Genomic DNA, 19,293 nt, shown 5'->3' with positions numbered 1-19,293 from the left:
AAAATGACCATCAGATATGGAAGTATCTTTTTAGGGAAAACTGAAAAGAACACTTCCTCAGATCACTCCCAGATCACATAATTTACTTCAGTTGTTTGTGATCACGTATGCTGTAGTACATTTAGGTAGCTTATTCCTTTGCTTAAACACTTAATTTATTTACATTTATATTAATTCCACATTAGCAAAATCTATAGGTTCAGTGACAAGACCATGTCTTGCCAAAGTCCCTGGGACAAAATAATGCAACCACAGGGCCTCTTTATGACTTCTGCTTGTCATCAAACGCCAGAATACTCTCACCACACAGTATGAACATGTTCCACACCACCAGCTTAACACATTTTATTGACTTTATTGCCTCACTTCACAGTAACAGAAAACAAATGCTGTTTTCTGTGAATTTTCAAATTATGGCTGTTTTCAATTCCATTGGGCCAAACTCCTGTCTAGCCTGGCCTCCCAGGGACCCAAATACTTTTTACTTCGGCATATTGAGAGCTTGCCTTCTGTGTATCAGCCTTTACCAAAAAATGTCTGCATCCTGGACAAAAGCGTGAGCTGAAATTCCGTTTGCATGTTTACCCAGTGCACTGATATTCAGGATCTATAGAAAAGATGCTGTAGTGCATGACTGTTGTTTCCAAGAAAAATCGCATATCGTGTAGGAAGACTGTTTTGAGTCCTGAATAGTGTGAATGTGCACACAGGAAAACGTTCAGAACCATGGCAGCTACTTAACACTGAATGGAAATGTTTGAAATGTGTTGTCTGTATGCATGTTCAGCAAATATAGTCTTTTTTTTTTCTTGTTTTTTTTTTTTTTTTTTACCAAACTCCCTTTAACTCCAGGGAATTTTGTGGCATAAACCAACGTAGGATGAAATGCCATACACTGCCTTTTATGTCAGGGTGGTTACTTCTGTAATATCTTTTGCATGTGATGGAATGCAAAGGCATATCATGAAGAAGTTGAGTGGTCAGTAATTCACTGTCTCCAATTTCCAGCATTAGGTAGTTAGGGATTTTAGTTTGTTCTATTTTTTAATGTATTAGTTTATTGTTTTGCAGTAGCTAGTATAACTAGTATTGCACTTACCACAGGTAAGCAATCTGTATGGTTTTGTGGAACTTCTGTTTGCTAAATGTCAGCATTGGTAGACAAAATAGCAAAGTAAACCAGAGAGTCAGTGTCAGCTTGCTGTGGTATACACAGGTCATCTTTTCATTGAAATGTTACCTAGTATGCATTTGAATGGAAAAGTACAAGTAACTACTTCTAAAATCCTTCTAACAAAGCCTAAGTTTTATTCATAATTAAGCCAAATGTAGAAAATATTTGCCAAACATTTATGTTGGAAACTATTCTCAGTCGCTTTCTGTGCAGTTTTATTTCAGCTAATTAACACCAAATAGTGGAAGCCGCATGTATTTTTGGAAAAAGACTTGTATTAAAGCTTATTGTTTCAGAACTTGCGATTTAAATGCTGTTGTTTCAAGGGAGTGACAGTATTACTGCTTTCTTTTAGAGCCTTCATGCTATGGAAGGCCATGTGATGATAGCTTTCCTGCCTACTGTTCTAAATCAGTTGTTTAGAGTTCTCACTAGAGCAACTCAAGAGGAAGTTGCAGTCAATGTGACAAGGTAAAGAATTTCAAGTGCTTCATAGAGTTTTAAGTGACCACTGGGTTATCACATAAACCTGTAACTGAGTAGCATTTTTGCTGTTGCAATCATAGCTTGCTTTGTAGGCTTACTTGGTTTCTGTCTACTGTTTAGGGTTATTATCCATATTGTTGCTCAGTGTCATGAAGAAGGCTTGGATAGCTACTTGAGGTCTTATGTCAAGGTAGGTAAAAGTAAATGAAATGTTTCATTTATTATTTCTTTAAAAAGAGTATATTTAAATTTAGTTGCATCTGTTTAAATTCAATTGTTTCATATTATGTCATAGTTTCATATTATATTCTGTTTTTTCTCCCCAAGTATGCTTATAAAGCTGAACCCTATGTTGCTTCTGAGTATAAGACAGTACATGAAGAACTGACAAAATCCATGACAACAATTTTAAAGCCATCTGCTGACTTTCTTACAAGCAACAAACTGCTTAAGGTATACATTAAACTATACTTTTTACTGTATGTTCTTATCTGGTCATAACTGAAGAATAGGAACTAACTATATTGAAATAGTTGTTGAATACATGTGGCAATTTTACAGAACGTTTTCTTTTCTCCGCAGTATTCATGGTTTTTCTTTGAAGTTCTGATAAAATCAATGGCTCAGCATTTGATAGAAAACTCTAAAGTGAAGGTACGTCAACTTTTGAAAAAAAAGTATGTTATTCTAAAGAGAATTTATATAGTCTCTCCAATCACATATTTTTACTGCATATCAGAAGAAAAGGTTTTATATATACATGGTTATGATTTATATACAATAACTTTACTTGTAAGAAAGGGAAGGGAAAAAGCAAAGCAGCAGGAGAAATCAGTTGAAATAATAGACAGAAAAAACTACAGGGCTAGATGCAACATTATTATAAAAGGATAGAAACCCCTTGAAACCCATACAGCAGAGCAGTCTGTGTAAATCATCAGACTCTTTACTAAGATTTCTTAATACTTACGGTACAATGAAGCTAGAAGCAAGAGATATCACTGTGGACTTTGATGTGAGTACTACAAAAAAATATGTGGGCTTTTTCCTGAGCCGTACAGTAGCTGTGATATAAAATTACTCTCAGAACAGTGAATCATGTGGTTTACAGTCTTTCTGTATGCAGTAAGAAGTATCAATATTTAATTATGTGTTATTTCCTATGCTGTAAGGAGAATGCTAAAATTTTAGAAATAGGCATTTTTCTACCAGCTTGGCCTATAAGCAGTGTTTTTCTTACATTTGTGACAGCTTTTTAGTTTACTTACTCCTCTATTAAGGCAAGTCTTGAAAGTAAAGTTTCAAGTGTACAAAATAGTCCCAGCTGAGTAACATACCAAGCTGATCTGAAATCTTTGTCAGTATTTTCACTGTGTATTTAGAACATAACTGCAAGTCTGAAGTACATGGGCGGTTAGGGGGGGAAATAATTGTTTGGACAATGATCGGGTGAGAAAGCTTTAGAGTGCTACACTTAATACTAGTTTGCTGTGGTGTGATCAGTAGAGTTTGAGTCCCAGTTCAACTTGCTTTAAGTGTCTGGACTCTTCTAATACATTTCATTTTTAAAGAGCTTATTGATTCATTTTTCATTTAAGAAGCATGTGAACTCCATGTGATAATTGGTCAAATTAATTTTTCATCATTAGATATCCTGTAAAGTAACAGGTTTGATATCCAAATCCTAGTAACCATCGCTTTTTCTTAGAATACTAATACAGAATAAAAATGTTTTCCTGTTCATGTTACTGATTTATTTCTAGTTAGAAGAATTAAATCATACCACCAGGCTGACTGTCATCTAGTAGTAAATAAAAAAAATCTGCCTTAATACAGTACCTCTTTCCACTCTGTGAATGGAGTATTTCTTATTTCACGCCACTATTTTGAACTTATAATCAGTTAAATTAATTGTATTAATTTAATTAATTCAACTGAAATGAAAGTATAATCTTATAAAGCAGAAAACACTGAAAAAGCTGAAACTTTCTAGAGACTTGTAGAATTGAATTATAATTTTAGAATTTAAAAATTATATTGAAAAATTGAAAGAATTTTTGTTGCTTTTGGTGCTTATCTGACAGTACAGTATTTTACAGTATTCAGCTCTGTGACAAGATACAGTTTTTCTTATTACAGAATGTAATCTGGCCAACATTTTCAAAACATGGTGTGTGTGAAACTTGTATAGCTTGAGGGTGTTTTCTATTGGATTTGGTAGGTGATTCTCTGAAGAACAACAACGTGCAGTTTTTGCTGGGCGAAACAAAGTTTATGTAGTTTTTCCTGATTTTAACAAACCTACAGAAATCCTCACAAGTTTGGAAACAGCATATTGGTTTAAAAAAATCTTCAAAGAAAGCACTCACTTGCTGTCATGCAAACCCATTTCCTTAATTTAATTATAACTTCCTTACAATAGGGATTACATTTCTAAATTGAGATCAGATGGTGGATAAAATAAGTACAGTAGCATGTCATCTTTTTTTAAAGCAGGAATCTGTGTAAACAAACAAAACAAATGCAATTTACTTTTCAGAATGACTCAGCCAGTGTCCATGTTTTCAGTATCCTTTCCCATGTAATCTGCATTTCTTGTGTAGTATGGTATTCTACCATTCACACTACTACTAGTTCTTGACTATTTAAAAAAAAATAAAATTAAATTATTTATTTCCTTCACAAGCGCTGTACTGACTCATTTCCTCAAAGCCTAATGTGTCTATAATCCTAATAATACATTATGTTTGGAGAGCACCAGCATATACATCTGAAGTACAAATTCAATTTAATAAGACTCTCATTTTAGGGAAAACAAGGTTATTAAAGGAACAGTGTGTCAGTTACAGATGCCTGAGACTGATTTGATTAGCTCGTGTTATGGAAATACAGTGTAAAGTGAAGTAGGCATAACTATTACTCAGACCTCCATCTCTTAGATAATGGCTTAAGTAACTATAAGAGAAGGCACTGATTATTGTCCTTTTTTTCAGTAGTAACAACCAGTAGCTGAGATCTAATGGCCTCAGATTTGCTGTACTTGAAAGACAGCAATTCATTTTGTGATTTACTATATGCTGTGAATTACATGCTGTACAAACTGGGGTCTTCTGAGATCGATTTCTAAGGGTTATTACGAGTAAGCTTAGGATTTTCATTAAAATGCACCAAAAGATGTAGGCAGGAGACAATTCTGTGTTTATATTTCTGAAGATTGGTCTAGGAATTACGACCTTTCTTTAAGTGATATTTTACATCAACTTGTTGCATCAAATTTTGTCTATTACATGGTTTTGTATGATCATATAAATTCTGAAAAAATCTTGTTCATTTTAAGTAGTCTTTCTGCCTTACAAAATTCTTTAAGTAGGCTAAAAATTATATAATTTCATTTTAATGAAATGCTCTACCTATGCTCTACCTCTTAACAGCATGATTGTAAACACGTGTTGTGTACAAGGTGGGCGGAGAAAATACTGAGCATGGAAAGAGCATAACTCTTTTCAAAGAAAGTACTAATTGCTAGTTGCATTTTATTTCTGATTCCAAGTTGCCAGAAAGAAGCAGATAAATCACAAAAAAAGTGATCTAAATACTGATGGCACTTTTGGATCTATAAGATACCCCATTTTATTTCACAAAATAAGGATGCACAGTGAGGGTTTTTTATAGTCTCAGTAGGTTCTTTGGCCATAAATCTTTCTAAGATAATAACAGTTCATGCAGAGACTTTCTTATGCAGCATTGAAACTACCAAAATGTTGCCATGTTTTTGTAGGACTTACAGGTATGGAAACATGCAGTAATTCTATCTAAAGAAGAAAAAAAAAAACAAAACAACACAAAAGCCACAAACCCAAGCCCCAAAAACCCCACCCCCAAACCCCTAAGCTTGATACTGAAAAATATATGTCTGGCTTCTATTGATGTCCCACTCAATAGAGAGTTCTGCACGCTAGGTATACTAGTTGTGTAGGAAACTCATTCATTTCAGGTTAATATTTTGTTTCTTTTTAATAGTAACTTCAAATGCAATCCCCAAATAGAGCTGTTCAGTTGTACAAAGGAAAGAAATTATTTTTACGCACACCTTTAGATTCTAATACTTTCCTCTGTATCACCTTGAACTGCTGTTCTTATTCTTCCCCTGCAATAACATGAAGTAAGGTTCATAGTTTATAAACTACCAGAGTGACTTTTTATGACAGATTTTTGTTGTTGTCTCCACATTTCATGTTAAAAAAGATGTTTCCACTTTTAGAACTAACCTCTTTGTCATCTTCCCTGTGACATGAAAGAAAAAGGAGCAGAACTCACCTCTTGCTTGCGTGTATCCTCATTCCTGATCATCACTTCTTGATTTACAAGCCCCTTAGATATCAAATAAATTATTTTGCTCGCTTTTTTCTGTCTTACTGGGTAAAGTAATGAATTTTACATGCATTCAGATGTTTCCTACTTGTGAGATCTGATAAACAGATACATTTCTAAGTGCAGCAAAACTATTTCTATGGAAAAATTTTGTAGTGTCTTTTAGTATATTTAATAACTGTCCAACAAAGGCTGTTACAACAATATTGTAGGACACTGACTGGCATACCCACCAACAGAATTTTTAATTTTTAATTGTTATTTCATGAATGAGTACTGTTGCTATTTATACAGGGATCTGTTTCAACCTCAATTTCTATTTTTTTTTTAAAAAACACAACTAAAGACTTTGAAGCACAGTTGAAACACAAAGGGAACAAATTGTGTAATCATTGATCTGTGCAGGGACTTGACAATGACTTGTTCTGCCTAGGAATGTTGCATTCAATATAGTTAAAAAAACTTATTTAAATAAAAAAGTATTCAGAGCACTTGGGATGTTTTGACTTCAGTTTTCAGAAAGAAAAGACGTAATGACTGTACATTTGAAACAGTTTTCGTCAACATCAACTTCTTCAGCCTCACACCACCCGTCGTTAAGTCCCTTCAGACAAAAGACAGAATCTTTATTAAAGATTGTAAGATGTAGAGAAATAAAAGAGGTTCTGCATGCCAAAAAGCTGAAGAGAACTTATTGACCAATATGGGTCAGAATGTACAAAATCATTGATGAAGATAGTATAGATGGTGAGTGGAAAGGAGGAAATTGTGAACACAGAGGAAATCTTTTAAGCTAACAGGCAAACTACCTAAAAGCAGGGGGAAAGAGTTATGATTGTGGAAACTTAAAAACATGGAGAATAAGATTCTGAAGTCTGAGATTTGAAGTCACTGATGAGCAAGAGAAAGAAGCATGGATGAGAATTTCCACAATGGAAAAAGGCAAAGGAGTTACTAAGAAGATTGTTGCAGAACAGCAAAAACTGGGTTTTTTTACAAGACAGAAAAGAGAGTCTGATAATGCAGTTACTATATGTGAACCAGCTGGTGTCTGCTTTGCAAAGGAAGATAGATAAAATGAAATGCTTACCTTTTATCCTTGGCTTCTGTCAGCAAGTTTATTGTAGTATAGAAAAATATTAATGCATTACACTTACAAACTTATACATATGTTTTGTCATCAAAGACTGCCTTGCTTGAATTTTAGTAACAGATGTTAGTACACGTTGTAATATTCTCTTTTAACCAAATGCTTTTTTACCCCTCAGTCTAGAAAGTTCAGGAAAATCTTGAATTTAAAGAAACGTTACTTTAATTGAGAAATGAGAAAATTTGAAACCTTTCTTTGTCTGCCCTTTCCCTGCCAGGTTACCTATATCTCATCTAAAGTAAGTTTTCTGATCTATTTTGGTGTTATAAACTATATTAAATATTGTATCTGAATTTGTTTCTAGCTGTTGCGAAACCAGAGATTTTCCGCTTCCTTTCATCATGCGGTTGAAACAGTTGTTAATATGCTAATGCCACACATCACTCAGAAGTACAGAGACAATCCAGAGGCTTCAAAAAATGCAAACCATAGCCTTGCTGCCTTTATAAAAGTAGGTACACAAGTGACTTGTTCTCTCTGTTTTTTTTTTTTCCCCAATAATTCTGCTTCTTCATGGATTTTAAAGAATGTTAAGGCCAACTCATATAAAACTGAATATGCATAATGCTTTTTAGGTATAATTCTATGTCCAAGTTAAAATGCATTGAAGTATAATTTGTGTCTTCTGTAATCAAGAAGACATCTGTTCAAAAGTTTGATTTTTTTTTTTTAAATGAATTTATGTTTTATCCAAAATGTATATTGAACTTTCTATTTTTTTCCTTTAAAAATATTATCTAGCTTACCTTCTAATTCTACAACAGCTTCATACCTTGAGGAGTGTTTTATTTGCATGCATTTTATGTAGACAGACTTTCAGTGTCTTTCCTTTTTCAGCCAATAAGATCCAGTAGGGAGAAAAAAGGATGGAAAATAAAATGGTAGATAAAGCTGCTGGTGGCATGTCATTTTCATTTCTGTCAAGATAGACTTCTCTTCACACTGCTTTTTATTTACAGTTTGTTTACATTCTGCACTCTAAGGGAAAATCTGGTATTCATGTATTTAGTCTGATTGTTTTACTGTTTTTTACATTCAAATTGAAATATCAATGATGTGTTTGGAAAATAAACTTGTTAAATACAGAAATATAATTACTGAGCACTGAGACAGTACTAAATCATTTCTATCTTGGTTTTGCTTGTTTTCGCCAGAGGTGTTTTACTTTTATGGATAGAGGCTTTGTTTTCAAGCAAATCAATAACTACATCAGCTGCTTTGCCCCAGGAGATCCGAAGGTACTCAATGTTTTTAAACAAACTGTTTTTAGGAGCTGCCTCTTCTTGATGCATGTGGATAAAGCCCTGCATTAATTCCTCAGACTTCTTCCCAGTTACATTCAAACTCCCTGTGCTGTGCCTGGGCCATTTTTTTCCCATCAAATCACTTTTTCATATTTTGATTCCCATCTTCAGGGGCAACTTCACCCTAGAGTGTGTGTATTGTGAAAGTGGTGCGGGGTGGGGGTACAACACTAACAGAAATTTTAAGCCTGAATGTGAGAAAGGTTAAAGTTGGAAGAGCAGATATCTGATAAGCTTCTGTACATTTACTGTGGTGGTGAACGCAGGTACCAGATGTCTGAAGAATTTCTTCTGTGGGTCAGAACTTTTCTTACATCAATGTGTAATATGCTAGTAAATTTAAATAAGTTTGAACAATGGGAACAGTAAATAGAACTATATCCAGTTATCAAGTATGAATTATGCTGGAATTATTTTATACTGACATAAGGAACTTTGACAAGTCTATATCCCTTACGCCGCAAGACTGAGAGTAATCACCCTTTTGTGTCAGAAAGCTGCTTTTAATGTGTTATTCAAATCACTGCATCAGTTGTTTAATTTATACTTTAAAATTATTTTTGCAGACTCTTTTCGAGTTCAAATTTGAATTTCTTCGTGTAGTCTGTAATCATGAGCACTACATACCTTTGAATCTACCAATGCCATTTGGAAAAGGCAGAGTTCAGAGATACCAAGGTAAATTCTTCCGAAGAAGTCTGTGGTATATTTGTTAGACATCACCTTTTTATTATTATGCGTGTAGACTGTGTAACCTCAGGACTATGAGATGGTGGAAACCTCAGAAGTGTTAGACAGAAGCCTAAAGTTGTAATCCTTTCATTTGAACTTAAAAGAATAGTTTAGGCAGCAGAGTAATCTATCCAAAATATGTAGTCATTGAAAGATATGGTAAACTACATCCTTGACTCTTCCTCCCTTTCCTGCTATGATTATTAAATTTGCATTTTTTCATGAGTTAGCTTTTAATTCACTAGCTGCAGAAGCTTGCAACACTCCTGTGGGCAGTGTGAGGTTTGGTGTACTTTTACTTTTTTTCATATACTCATTAAGGTTAAAAGGGACTTCAGTAGGTCTGTAGTCCAACCTCCTGCTCAGGTCACCTCAAGCCTTCCTTTCTCCAGATGGAACAAGCTCAGTTTCTCCTGACAGGGCATGTGTTCCAGCCCTCTAACTACCTTGGTGGTCCTTCGCTGGTCTCACTGAAGTTAAGACCTTCCTTCTACTAGAAGGCCCAAATACTACACACAGTATTACAGATATGTCTAACAAATGCCAAATAAAGGGGAATAAACACTTCCCTTGATAAATTGGCTATGATCCTGTTGATACAGCCCAGTATGCTGTTAGTCTTCGTTGTTGCCAGAATGCTGTGCTAACACCTGTTGAAGCTACTGTCCACCTGGGCCCCTAGGTGTTTTTCAGCAGAGCTGCTCCCAAGCTAAGGCATTCCACAGCTGGTACCATTGCAGGAAGTTCATCCATCCCAGGTGCAGAATTTTGCATTTGTCCTTGTTGAATTCAATTAACGTTTCTGTTGACCCATTCCTGTAGAATCCAGATTCTTCTCAAATGCAGCCCTGCCTTTGAGAATATGGACTGTACCCCATCCACAAACTTGATGAGGGTGCATTCCATCTCTTTCAGGTCATTGATGAAGTAGTATTAAGCAGGACAGACCCTGGGAAACTCCTCTTGTTGCTGGTCTCCAAGTAGAGTACAAACCATTAACCATCAACCTTTGAGCCAAATGATCCACCTAGTTTGTTCGCACATTTAGGTGTCTATTCACTTAGACTGTAATGTCTCAGTTTGGATACAATGACCATGTGGACATCTGCTATTCTCCCCTTATCCACAGATCTAGTGAGTTCATTGTAGAACACATGTCAGTCAAGCATGGTTTATCCTGGGTAAAGCATGGTTTATCCTGGGTAAATCTGTCCTGACCATTCCTGGTCACACTCTTCTTCACTTGCTGAAAAATGGCTTCCAAGAGGACTTTTCCAAGGACCAAAGCGACACCTGTAGTTACCTGGATTATTTTTCCCATTTTTGAAGATGTGTGCAATGTCTACCTTCAGTCACTGCAAGGTCCCAATTATGGGAAACCCCTGATCACTATGGCTGAACAAAGGTGATAGTGAGTCGTCTTCCAATGATATCAGCTGTCTCTCTCAGCATCTCATCTGGTGCTGCACATTTGCATGGCTGAAGGTCTCTTGTCAGATCCCTGACCTGATCCACTACTGATAATTTTCTTGAAGGTAGTCTCTAGACGCTTAAGGCCTGGGAACTATGGCAGTGAAGGATAAGGTAACAAAGGTATGGAGTACTTCAGCCTTACCCGAGTCCACTGTCCTTAAATCACAGTTCCTATTCAGCAAATATCCTGTGGTTTCCTTATTCAGGCTTTTAATGCTAATGCAGTGGCAGAAGCCGTTCTTATTGCCATTGATGTCCATTACCAGTTTCAGCTGTAGCTGAGCTTTGGCTTTCCTGGCACTATCTCTGCATACTTGATCAATGCTTCTATATTCCTCTTTTGTTGCTTGTTTTTGCTTCCACCTCATGTGCATCTTTTTATTTGCTCTTTTTTTCTTCTTTTTTCCTTTTGCACTGGAGCTCAATCATGAATGCTCTGTTTAGCCCAGTTGGGCTCCTGGTACATCTAACATTGTGCCAAAACAAAGAGTATGGTAGCCATTGCGTTTGTGGCTGTGAAGACATTATTCATTTCTTCCAGGCACCGAACTATAGCAGACATCAATAAGCAGAGGTGAGGAAGGTGCTTTAACAAGTAACAAGTAAACCATTTGTATTTTTGTAGATTAGGTTATATTTTCTGAAATATTTATTTAGCAGACTCTGTTGGCTAAGTAAAGTTGAGTGTAACTAATTAAAGCTTTCATCAAGGTGACAGAACAAGATTTGGGACTAAGAGATGGACAGCTGTGTAGAACTCGTTTCTGTCTTTGGCTTTTTCAGCCTTCAGGAGTGTCTTGGATAGTAACACTGCATAAATATTTCCACAGAAAAGGGACTATGAGTTGTCTGTTTTGGGGGACCTAAGAAAAGAGCAAAACTAGAAAAAATAGTGTTTCTGATTACACGATAAAGAACAGCGTAAAATAATGCTCCCTGGTGAATTAGGAGCTTGGCCAGGAAAGAAGACCTTTATCAGAAGTGTTTCTGGCTCTGTTTTGCCATATCAAGAAAAAGAGATCTTGGGTGACGTGGTTGGCTCTTAATTCAGTTACAAGAAGGCCTGTAGAACATCTGTGCTGTTTTTTCTGTGTTTCTCTCTGACTTAATGGTCTCTCATATTGGGAGAACCCTTTGAAAAATTAAAGTGCTTTGAGATTAGCATCTGTTTCTTGATTACTGTATTGAACAATGACTGTGAGTATGAGAAACTCTTGAACACCTTCTCAGCCAAAATTTTACACACATATATATATTCTAATAAACAAGATCTTCAAGCTAAAGTTTCTCTTCGGCTGTCATATTCAGTACATAATTGAACTGGATTATTTTATTACACAAAACATACTTCTAAAGGGGAGCAGTTTGACTTTGCTGTGTCAAATGTTCTGAGTTTGTGTGTGTGTGTCTGTTTATATAATATCTATAATCTATATGGGGCTTAGGATAGGTATTTACAGTTAGCTACTACTAGAAATACTTTATGAAATAAAATTTCATTGCAGTGAGTTAAGAGCAAATCTCCAAATACAATGTTCTTGAATTCCAATTCTATTGCCATTAACACTGACTATATAAATATTTCTGAAAATATAGTATTGTTTAATTGTAGCAGAAAAATTGTCTACTGTATTACAATGCAGGTCTGATTTCCGTACATTCATATAAGTTATGTTGTTTAAATACTATTGTGTGATAAATGGAGATGAAATTGCTTAATTTGGTCATGCGTGTTGCAATTGCAGTCTCTTCATTACACTTTTACTACACACTGCAAATTTTTAGGAGTATTTTCTAAGAGAAAATCAATTAACCAAGGTCACAGTTTTTAGCAGGCTTTATAGTCTATATTCGTAATAGATACATGTGTAAGGTAGTGAAGAAGGAACTTAATAGTGCAGTACAGAAATCTAAAACTTCTTAATCCATGTTTTGCCTGCAGTCCTTTAAATTTACTAACCTAGGACTGAACCACAGACTAAAAGTTAAATTCTACTTGTACCATACAACTAAATTCCTGAAAGATAGAATTTGCACAACCTTTTTGCACTATATGTGTTTTCAGTACCTGAGCATAGATTTAAAATTGGAATTTGGAGCTATAAAAGGCTGCTCCAGGTAAATTTAATAGGAACACTTTTGAATATTGGACAGTATATAAATTTTTTTTTCAAAATGACATATTTAGATTTAATCATGTTCTGTTGATTGAATATACATTGTCATTGTCTGTTTAATAAATGCATCATTATGCAGTGAATTGGGCTGAGTATATATTAATAACTATGATTAAATATTATATATGTATGAATATATATGAATTGGTCAATAATGTTGGAAACATTTTAGTTCAGCCTTAAATTAATTGATAAATTGATTTAAGTAGTACCATTCCTTACACAGAGCTTGTACTTTACTTCCAGACCTTCACCTGGACTATTCATTAACTGATGAGTTCTGTAAAAATCACTTCCTAGTGGGACTGCTTCTAAGGGAGGTGGGCAATGCACTACAAGAGTTCAGAGACGTGAGGCAGATTGCTATCAGTGTACTCAAGAATTTGATGATAAAGCATTCTTTTGATGATAGATATGCTTCCAGGGTAAGTGTATTGCTATTTTGGTAGTGCAAAATAATAAAGATGAAGTGTGGAAACATTTCTTTCACAAAAAACTTGTTAATTTGCAGCAATGCTATTTCTGTTCAGACTGTAATGAAAATATGTATGAAAATTTTATCAAAATCAATCTGCAAATCCCATATTTTTACAAAACGAAAACACAAAGCACCTTTTAACATAATTACGTGTGTTTATTACATTTTAGCACAGTGTAATCTAACTGTTGTTCTTAAAGTAATCAGATTTTTACAAATGCTTTTAAAGCTCTTATTTTCATTAAAAATTAACTTTTAATATTTGGCAGCTGTCCTTCCATCATGTATTATTTGTAAAATAAATATGAGAAAGCTACAAGTCATAGTAGTAAATTTTGAGTGATTTTTAATTTTCCTGACTTTAACTTCAGTTGTGCTGTGGAGAGTCCATAAAATTTTAATGGAAGATATCATTAATTTATCAAGCTAACATAATATTAATTTATTGGTTAGTCTTAGATAAAATCATATTAATTTAGGGGTTTTTTTTGCTGCATTGTACTGAAACAGTAAATAAAATTTACTTTCCTTTTGTGAATTAGAATTAAATACAGAGATGATCACTCGTTTTGCCATTTATGAACTTATGAACGTGGGCTCTGGCTTGGCAAATATTTAATAAATGTTCAATTTTTGTAACTTAGGAGTGACTAGCTTAAAAAAATTGGTGATTAAAAATTAAATCTGTAATTTGTTAATGAACTGTTAAACTCTATTTAGAGCCATCAAGCAAGAATAGCCACTATGTATTTGCCGCTCTTCGGACTGCTCATAGAAAATGTTCAGCGAATCAATGTTAAAGATGTGTCTCCATTTCCTGTTAACCCTTCCAGCAATGTGAGTGACCATTTCTATTTGATATTCTGAATTATTTTTATCATAATTTAATAGTAACGTGTATATGGAACACCGTACTTCTCACAAACAGAGTTTCATAAGCTTCAGAATTCTGCAAGGTTTTCTCCTTGCTTTTTATGGAATCATAGAATGGTTAGAGTTGGAAGGGACCTTAAAGATCACCTAGTTCCACCAGGGACACCTTCCACTAGGCCAGGTTGCTCGAAGTCTAGCGGAAAATTATAAAATTAAAAGCTTAGCAAACCTTCACGATTTTGGCTGCAGCTTCTCTGGTCCAGCTAAGTTACACCTAACATGATAACTGGCTAGTGTGGTCCTACATACAGGTTACAGTGCCTTTATCGATCTTTACTTGAACCTGTGAAGATTTTTGGAGATTGCAAGGATGCTAGGCCACAGAGATTGCCACAGCATCATTCTAATGCCATGTGATTATACTGCCATGTAACATCTCTCCTTTTCTGTATCTCTGGTGCGTGTGCCTGTATTTTGATACAAACTATAGACCACACAGGATTGGACCTACTGCATCTTTTTGAGTGTTTTAAGAAGAGCAGACAAAGAAGCTGAAGGAACAGTGTATTTGAAGTAAAAAATACCAGTTGTTTCTACAGTTCCTTCCTTTTGTGTCTGTTAACCAGTTTTGGTACATTTTTTTGTGAGAGGAGATTTCATTAAATTGTCTCTGTTTTTTACTCAAAAAATACGCTTCTCTTCAGTCTGCCTGCTAGTTTCTATAAACAGTTTGCCTCTGTTCTTGTGGATCCTGGCACTGGAGGCACTTGCACACACTTCATTTCTATGCAAGAGGATATTCCTCTGACATCTAACACATAGAGAATTAGTTTGCTAAAATCCCAATAAATCCAGTAGTTGCTGTTACTGTTCAGCAGAAAGAATTGCATATTGGTGGTAGATTTTTTTTTTTTTAAAGCTTATTTTCCAGTTCAGTCCAACATAAATGAATTAAATGGACCACAAAAAAAAAAAGGTTAATTTTCTAGAAATTAGGGAATGATTTTTAACCATAAAGGAGCGTGCTCTTGGAACAGCTGTAGTGTAAGAGGGCTACAGGAGAATGAATTCAAATGGAATTTGTGAAGATTTGTATTGCTGTATTATAGTTGCATACAATTATTGAATTGAAGATTTAATTATTAATGTATTTTATTTTTGTCCATATCTTGCTGTGTTCCATTTGGTATTAAGAAAGAAATTCATGATACCCTTCCAACAAGACAAATGTTTGGGTCTTTTGGCAATATTTGTTTTATAGTGTTTAAAATTCAATGGAATATTAAGTTAGTTCTTCAATGTTTCCTGAGGTATATTAAGTTTTAGGCTGTCCCAAGCTTGTGTAAATACCTGAACATCTCATTCCATCTTTTTGAGCATATTTAATAAAAATTAAAATTTAAGAAACAAATGTATACCAAATACTGGTCTCAAAGGTAAAGTATGTCGTATTCACTAAATCCATAATGTTGGAAAACAATAATCTCATTTTCCTCTCTTTTCCAAACAGAGTGCAAAGGATGATGCACTTAATTTGCCAACTGCAAGTCAGCTAGTAACACCACAAAAATCAGGAAACACATTGGATAACAATCTTCCTAAAGATCTGTTTGGTGTTATCTCTGGCATTGGTAAGCACTTAAAAAATAAAATAATTTTTAAAAGGACCAGTTTCCTTTTTTCTTTGTTACCAGAAATAATTGTTGTGTTCAACTGTGTTTGCTCTGTGCATGTATACTTGAATGTTATTGCTGCTTTAATTAACAGAACCCTAATGCAATTAGCAGTTCTGCGTGGGCCAGAATTCACAGCCTGTACATGAAATCTTTCTTTTGGGATCTTTTTGGTTTTGCTTTTCTATTTGAAACTAAAGCTGTTTCTTGGAGAGAGCCGATTTGTTTTTTCCGTGTCAAAGGTGATAGTTTTTGCTTGCTGCAGAGAAACAGGAGATAAGACCAGCTGTAGTCACTTATGGCAAGAATGCCATAATCCATGATTGTACATGATGTTAGGGATCACCTCGAAGTGGAGTGCTGCTTGCGCACACCTGTGGGCATCCTCCTGTCTGGCTTTATAATGTGTTTTTATTTTTGTTGTTGTCTGCTGTAATTAGTTGTGTCACTTACTAGTGAATTAAAATGAGAACAAAACCAGATAAAAATAGGGAAGAGGGATTTTTTTAAATATACATGCTTCTTCATATAAGTGTGTATGTATTGCTACATGGTTTTATGTGTAAGTGTATGTAGTTGCACATAAATCTGTGTATATGTACATACATATATACTTTGCTGAAACTCTAGAATAAGTTTGTCTTCATTAAAAGTAAATTGAATGAATTATTTGCCTTCTTAAAAATATATACACATATATGGTGGTTTTAGAAGTCTGACTAAACTGTGGACTCTTTTTTCAGTGTATGTGTTGTTTGAGATGTTTATATTGCTTTGGGCTTTTTTTTTAGCTTCCCCATACACCACATCAACTCCAAATATCAATAGCGTGAGGAACGCTGACTCAAGAGGCTCTCTTATAAGCACAGACTCAGGAAACAGTCTCCCAGAAAGACAAAGTGACAAGAGCAATTCCCTTGACAAGGTAAAAAACCAAAATCAAAATAAAGAACCCGAAGAGTATTCCTGAAATTTCATCTTAATTCTCATAAGAGTTAACTTCCGTAATCTCCATTGGGAATGGGCTTTCTAGAATAACTCTAGAGCAGAATTCTACATAAGTTCTTTCTTTTGCAAAATAATTATCATATGAACTCCTTTTGCATTGCATTTATTAAGCTGTTTTGCAGAAAATAGAAAAAGATTTTCAATGTAGAGACGTAAACAAGCAGTAGTTGTTTCCCTTGCTAGAGAAAGGTACTAGATGAAGCGCATTGAATTTCGCTTGAGCACTGAATTCTAGTTAGGACAGCTTCTTTGATTTTGTGGAGGCCTTCACTCCATCCTGTTCTATACGCCATATATGTAGCATCTTTAAAATGTGTAAAAACCAGTTGCTGTGCTTTCTCTAGGTGACTTCTTTTATGTTAGTTTGACTTTTCTAAATCATTTCACTTTAAAGCTGTTACAAATTAGGAGCTCTGGCTGCAGTAGCTATGAGGTATTCAGTCATGTCTTTCTAGAGCTTGTGTTGATATTGATCACATTTCATTTTCTTAGATCTTGTTGTGCAAGTCACAACATGTTAACTTTTTCCCCTTGACTCTGACATGCCTTCGTGTGGCAGAGAGAGAAGCTTCTCAGAAGGCACTCTGCTCATGCTATGCGCCCTAATGGAGAAGAAGAAGAAAATTCTCACCCTGCAAAGAAAAACCGTGTTACTATGGATTTTTCACTTCTGACAATTCCAGCTTTGCCAGAGAAAATTTTGCATGCCGCTTTCTCTCTTCAGTTACAAGAAGTATTTGGTTTTTGTGCTTGGTATAGTTAAGCTTCTGAGTGAAGTGTGTGATCAGTAGTTTTGCCACTTCTTTGCAACAGTTGAATCTCAATGCGAATATGTACAATATAACCATGTAAAATGCTATTAAATGCCAACCCTGGAATAGTTCATGTACATGATTTGATTTAAGCATAAAAATCCAATCAGCTTAAATATCAGCAGAATTTGAGTCTTACGGTCTTTAATATAAATAGAACTAAAAAAATCTTCTTTGACATGGACCAAGTAAATGAAGAAATATCTTGTGCATACACTGTTGCTAAATGGCAATGCTGTCATCTATTACCTAGTTGTCATGTTGTTAATTACTAATGTGTAGTGTTTTTACCAAGTAAAAGGGTTTTCAAAGGAGTGAACATCCTTTGAAAATTCTACTCTGGTCTGCCAATTTAGGTAATACAGGATTTATGTTTTGCATGCTTGTTAATATTTTCCCTGAGTAATACTTAATCCTGCTTTCTTATTCATTGCTTTCCAAACTTTCTTTCTAGTAGATCAGTTGTTCCGTGCACGTTATCTTCGAATTTTTGCCCATTGCTTGATATCATTACTGAAGAGCCATGTTTTTGTTCTAATTTGCTTTTAGAATAACCTGTAAAACTATACTTGTGGAATCAGAATTGGCTGGAAGTATATCAGTTTCTATTTTAATATGTGCATACTTTATAGGTTATTGACATGATTTTAAATTAAGATCGTGAGTAGCAATAGTCCTACTTTTATCCATGTACATTTTCAACTATTTTGGAGGGAATTGGACTAGAGTTTGGGAGTTGGACTAGATGATCTCTAGAGGTCCCTTCCAACTCTGAAAATTCTGTGAATATTATGTAGTGCTGTGGACAGTATCCAAAAGTCTGGGAAACTCAAATTCTGTTTCTGCTCTGCTACAGTATCCATAAGGCTGCATAGTAGCACCTCCGTGTTCACCAGAGATATTTCAAAGATAAACAATTTGTGAGATCTTTAGACTCTGCAATAACCAGGCTTATATAGGTGTCCATTTCTTCCTAAATTGCAGTAACTTCTGGCTAGTATTAATCCTAGTTGCACATTCAGTTTCACTGCGCATCCATTCAATGGCTAGTATGTGACAGATTTACACAGATTGTTTTAGGACAGCAATTCTTTCCTTTTACATGGAATGTGTTAAAGGGCTCAGCAGTGAATTGACGTGTATGCTGTGAAATGTTGCCTCGTGGATTAGCATGTCTCCTGCTTTCGGTGAGGAGTGTTCCAGGAAGGGTTGTTCTACCCTTAAGGTATTGGCACTTCTCACTTTGTGAAACCAAGTGCTTTTCTCCCTTGAGTCTATGGGGCTTTTTGTTGCTTGGTTTGGTTTATTTTTTTCTAATTTTGATATGAAGGCTTTCTTCCAACACTGGTGTGTGTCCTTAAAAAGGTCACGGAGCCAAGATGATCCAGCTTTCTTGTAGAAACCAGACTTGCACAGATCAATTGTACCAGACTGTTGACTTTATGCAGACTTATTAAATGTCTGGTTCATTTTCCATTTGCATAAGTGGCCTCATATTGGAAGTGAGAATTAGGCACTAAAAAGGGCATAATTTATCCTTTAAACAAACATTTAAATCCTCAGACTGAGGATTTTGAAACAC

The 19,293-nt window shown here is 35.0% G+C and overlaps 1 protein-coding gene across 2 annotated transcripts in view; it reads left to right on the top strand.

Moving 5' to 3' along the window:
* Window positions 1–19,293, top strand: part of DOCK9 (dedicator of cytokinesis 9) — a 105,138-nt gene that overhangs the window by 48,541 nt on the left and 37,304 nt on the right. For both annotated transcript variants that reach the window (XM_009891816.1, XM_009891807.1), the window contains exons 24-34: window positions 1,530–1,645; window positions 1,781–1,850; window positions 1,988–2,113; window positions 2,243–2,314; window positions 7,486–7,632; window positions 8,336–8,419; window positions 9,052–9,163; window positions 13,114–13,292; window positions 14,066–14,182; window positions 15,729–15,849; window positions 16,683–16,816. In XM_009891816.1, coding sequence (XP_009890118.1) covers window positions 1,530–1,645; window positions 1,781–1,850; window positions 1,988–2,113; window positions 2,243–2,314; window positions 7,486–7,632; window positions 8,336–8,419; window positions 9,052–9,163; window positions 13,114–13,292; window positions 14,066–14,182; window positions 15,729–15,849; window positions 16,683–16,816 — 1,278 coding nt within the window. The remainder of the gene's footprint in view (window positions 1–1,529; window positions 1,646–1,780; window positions 1,851–1,987; window positions 2,114–2,242; window positions 2,315–7,485; window positions 7,633–8,335; window positions 8,420–9,051; window positions 9,164–13,113; window positions 13,293–14,065; window positions 14,183–15,728; window positions 15,850–16,682; window positions 16,817–19,293) is intronic.

This window comes from Charadrius vociferus, unplaced genomic scaffold (assembly GCF_000708025.1).
Source record: "Charadrius vociferus isolate BGI_N301 unplaced genomic scaffold, ASM70802v2 scaffold110, whole genome shotgun sequence".
In the NCBI taxonomy this organism is placed as follows: domain Eukaryota; kingdom Metazoa; phylum Chordata; class Aves; order Charadriiformes; family Charadriidae; genus Charadrius; species Charadrius vociferus.
This window is presented reverse-complemented; position numbering and strand designations above follow the sequence as displayed.